This window comes from Trifolium pratense, linkage group LG5, assembly GCF_020283565.1.
Source record: "Trifolium pratense cultivar HEN17-A07 linkage group LG5, ARS_RC_1.1, whole genome shotgun sequence".
Taxonomy (NCBI): Eukaryota; Viridiplantae; Streptophyta; class Magnoliopsida; order Fabales; family Fabaceae; genus Trifolium; species Trifolium pratense.
In genome coordinates, this window is record NC_060063.1 from 24604747 (window position 1) to 24609717 (window position 4971).

The 4971-nt window shown below is 35.0% G+C and overlaps 1 protein-coding gene across 1 annotated transcript; it reads right to left on the reverse strand.

The window, feature by feature from the left end:
* Positions 1-984: 984 nt before the first annotated feature.
* On the reverse strand, positions 985-3713 carry LOC123886997 (heat shock cognate 70 kDa protein-like). Its single transcript, XM_045936260.1, has 2 exons — positions 3329-3713; positions 985-2888 (listed from the first exon to the last, which is right to left on the reverse strand). The coding sequence occupies exons 1-2, from the start codon at positions 3546-3548 to the stop codon at positions 1249-1251; spliced, it is 1860 nt and encodes a 619-aa protein (XP_045792216.1). The 5' UTR covers positions 3549-3713; the 3' UTR covers positions 985-1248.
* Between the last annotated feature and the right edge of the window lie 1258 nt (positions 3714-4971).

Sequence of the window (4971 nt, forward strand, 5' to 3'; positions counted from 1 at the left end):
TGACAACCGTTTAAAACCGGCAACAACTTAAAACAGTTGCTTTTGTGAATTTGAAAACTATTCTCGAAAGGGTACCTAGGAGGAATACAGTTTTACTGATGCTGTTGCCGTTTGGGACAAAAACTGTTCCCAAAGGATAAGACAACACCTCATTTCACCACGGCCGGAAAACTGTTTTCACTGCCTACGACAACAGTTGTTTTTACATTTCGTGTTGCCGTAGAACGAAAATGTTGTAGTGTGATATGTTTATGAATCATTCTCGTGTTTAAAGCTTTTTCGACGTTAAACTTTGAAATTGGTCTTATGATAAAGTGCTTGAGAAACACCACCAAAAAATAGCAACTTAGCCTCCAAAATTAGCGTTCGCTTTCACACGCTAATTAAGCAACTAATTTTTTTTTGTTTGTTTTGCAAAAATTTAGATCAATGTCTATTTGTGGCTGTCTTTTGTAGTTATCATTTCCAAACATCATATTTCGAAATAAGATAATACTATTTATGCGATGAATTATACACATTGAATATGAAGGTTAGAGTTTTAATCTCGTTTAGTGGATGTTTAGAGTATAAAAATTTCCCTAAGAAACAAAGTTTCCTATGAATATAAAAAATTCTCCATTTATTTTTCCCTATTTCTCAAGCATGTCAAGTATGACAAGAGCAATGTTATTGCCAAGCCATCTTTTGATTATCCTCATTCAAAGATGGTAGCAAATTCTGTAGCTGAACACATTCAATAATGCACTCATTTGTCATAATAGTAGCATCATTCACAAACTCAACCATACCCTTATAATCTTTTTGATCTGATAAACCATATGCACTCTTTAATTTATCAAGTGTAACATCATAATCTACTTGACAATTTTCAAGATGAGCCATTGTAATGGGATCAAGTAATTCTGCTATTACTTGATCCCATTACAATGGCTCATCTTGAAAATAAAAAAATTATGCTATTAAGTAATAATGCAAAGGAAATCAACCAACTGATTATGCATCAGATTAAAACCATTGAAGAAGACTGAAGTAGAACCCTTTCATGTTTGGTTTGCTTGTAACATAATCATAATCATATACATCAGGGTTTCAGCAAGGTGTTGCATGGTTTACATCAAGGTTTTAAATTGCAATCCGCATCCGCAATTGTGGCCGCAGTATTGCTGATGCGGTAGCCTCCACAACCGCATCGCACCGCATACTAAACAGAAAGACAATACTTAAAATCTTAAAAAAAATAAAAAACTAAATAGTCTTAGCTATAATTGGTTCCATCCTACTCTCAAGCCCTTTTAGATGATCCTCCAGAACATCTACTTCAACCTTTTGGTTATCGTCACTGAGCAAATTTGTGGCCACTGCAATTGCTGATTCAATCTTCTCAATTTCCTCTGAGGAGAGCTTTATATTAACATCCTCATTCTTTAAAGCATTTTTCATTTTGTAAATGTAGTAATCCAATGCATTGACTGCTTTGGCCTTCCTTAGGAATTTGTAATCTTCAATACGGTAATTCTCAGCTTCTTTAATTAATTTCTTAATTTCTTCAGCTGACAACCGTTCTTTGTAATTCGTTATTGTAATCTGATTCGAATTACCAGAAGAGATAATTGTTGAAGAAACTGTCAAAATACCATTTTCATCAATAGAAAAACAGACATTTGAAGAACAGGAGCCACGGGGAGCTGGCGGAATACCAGAAAGAACAAAAGAACCAAGCAAATTGTTGTCGCTGGCTCTTGTTCTCTCACCCTCATAAACCTTAATCAAGGAACTGGTTTGGTTATCTTGAGCTGTAGCATATACTTTGGTCTTCTTGACAGGAATGCAAGTGTTCCTAGGAATCACCACATTCATGATATCTCCTACTGCAAAAAAACCAAGAGACAAAGGTGTAACATCCTGCAGCACCAACTTAGGAACATTCTTAACATCTTCACTCAACAAAGCAGCCTGAACAGCTGCCCCATAAGCTACGGCCTCATCAGGGTTAATGCTCTTGCACAACTCCTTCCCCTTAAAAAAGTCCTGTAATAGCTGTTGCACTTTAGGAATCCTAGAAGACCCACCAACAAGGACGACATCATCTACATTACTCTTGTCCATGTTAGCATCTGTAAGACAACTATCAACGCACTTCATACATTCATTGAATAGATCCATATTAATTTCCTCAAACTTGGCACGATTGATCGACGAACAAAAATCTATGCCTTCAAATAGAGAATCTAACTCAATTGTGGAGACAACAAGGAACGAAAGTGATCTTTTAGCCCTCTCGCAAGCTATTCGCAACCTCCTCAACGCTTTTGCATTTCCACTTATGTCTAATTTGTTCTTTCTCTTGAACTCTTGTACAAAGTAGTTAACCATTCTATTATCAAAGTCCTCTCCACCAAGGTGAGTGTTTCCTGCAGTTGCTTTAACTCGGAAGTTGTTATCTTTAATCGTTAGTAGAGACACATCAAAAGTCCCACCACCGAGATCAAAGACAAAAATATTTCGCTCTTCAACACAGTTTGTTCTCTTGTCAAGGCCATAAGCAACAGCAGCGGCAGTAGGTTCATTCATTACCCTCAAAACATTTAGGCCAGCAATAGCACCAGCATCTATAGTGGCTTTTCTCTGAGAGTCACTAAAGTAAGCTGGCACGGTAACAACTGCATTTTTAACCGGTGATTCTAAATATGCCTCAGCAATTTCTCGCATCTTAGTGAGTACCATAGACGACACTTCTTCTGCACAAAGCTTCTTCTCCTGACCCTTGTATGTGACTGTAATCATGGGTTTGTCATTGACACCAGCAGTGACCTTGAAGGGCCATAACAACAAATCATCTTGAACAATAGGGTCGCTAAACTTCCTACCAATTAACCTCTTCGCATCTGCAAAAATAAAATTACTAATTCTGTTGGATTCAATTGTTCAGCAGCAAATTTGGACTTTTTCTCTATCTAAAACAATTGTCACTTTATATTATTATTGCAAACATTAAAAACTCATCGGAAACTCCAATTTTTAATTTCAGAAATTATTCATTTTCGTAAATAATTAATCTATATTATCAAGTCGTATGTCATGTCATTTAAAATATATTGCATCACAATACAAACAATGAAAATTTTAAGTATAAAAATATAAGAGAGGACCAAAACCGAGTGACTATAAAACAAGATGACTAATTTCGTGAATAAGTGAAAATAAGGGGGCCAAAACTCTAATTAAACTACTAATCTATTAACTACAATTTTTCACCTTTTATCTTGAAACTTACACAAAACCTAATTTTGAAACAGAGTAGTAATATGTGAGAAATTTAAATTACCAAAGATAGTGTTTTGTGGATTGACAGCAGCTTGATTCTTAGCAGCATCACCAATCAACCTTTGTTCTTCAGTGAAAGCAACACAAGAAGGTGTTAGTTTGTTCCCTTGATCATTGTGAATTATCTCAACTCGACAGTGTTGTTCTTGCCACACTGCAACGCACGAATACGTTGTTCCAAGGTCTATTCCCACAGCGCATCCTTCATGTTTTCTCTTCATATTAAGTTGCTATGTTTTCTTATTGTTTTTCACTAACACCAACTTGGAGACCCTTTGTCTTTGTGTGTGTTTTTTTTGAATGGCAACCCTTTGTGTGTGTGTGTGTCTATATAGCTAAAGAAATCTCCTAACACTTGAAAAAAAAAAAAAAAAACTCCTACCAATATAGTAAACTCGCATACTAAGAAACAAATCTAATAACATGACATAAAAATAACAATATTTCGTAAAAAAAAAAAATAATGATATATAAAAAATTCTTACTACTAAGTTACCTAATTGGTCCTCGTCAACTTTAATAATATTTCAAATCATCTACCCATCCTTAAATGTAATTTTAAATGATTTTTTTTTTTTTTGAAAAGATCTACACGTAATAAGAAAACCAAATCTAATACCATCACGTAATAATAAGAACCAAATCTAATAACATCACATAAAAATATAAACCTAATAACATCAAATAGTAGCCACTCCCGTTGAGCTAACCCGTTTAGTAGCTTGGTCCAAGCATATGGAAGGAACCGTGTGTCTCGATGTTGATGGAAGTCTTCTCGACGCTACAAGTACAGCTGGTTATGGTGGTCTGATTTGGGTTTTATTTCGGATTTCTACGGAGCTGCTATGTCCGAAATATCTTATTCGCGGGGGATAGTCTTCATCCGGGAATAGTTTCACTATTGTTTTGTCTTTTTGTTTTTTCTCTATTGTAACCCAAAAAAAAAGTTGATCTATTTTAAAAAAAATCTACAAATAAAAATAGGGATCCACACCTAATTTAAATAAGGGTGGTTCTACGGTACATATGAAAAATTTCATTAATTGTACCGGTATATTATATCGATTAATTAATAAATTAACGATTATTTTATAAATAAAAAACTATTTGTCGATTATTGTATTTTAGAAATGATAATTCCATAAGAAAAAACACAAGTTCAAGCGAACAAAGTCAGAAACAACCTAATTTCGTTCGGAAGAACTTCGCTCCAGCAAACAAAGAAGAAAATCTAGGTCTGAAAATCAATACAGTCCTTCGCCCAACGAGCATATCACTCACTGAGCTAACAAGGGCAGCAAAACCACAAGTTGACAAGTTGTCTATGAGCTGTCATTTCCCTCCTCATAAGAAATCTAGGTTCGCTGTGCGAAGGGACGTTCACTCAGCAAGGAAATGTTTTCCCTCACATATAAATAGAGGCTAAAACTACTTCATTATTCATTCATTTTTTTAAGAGCAACGAAACACACTAGGTGAATGAGTGGTTTTCCACCGTTGGGAAGCTTTGTAGTTTTGTTTTCAAGTCTTGGATGTAATCTCCTCACTTTCTTCTTTGTTTGTAAGTTATCTATATATATATAGGCAAGTTCTATCATGAACAAGTAGATGATATGGTACATGGTGCACAAGTCGCTGGTTTCA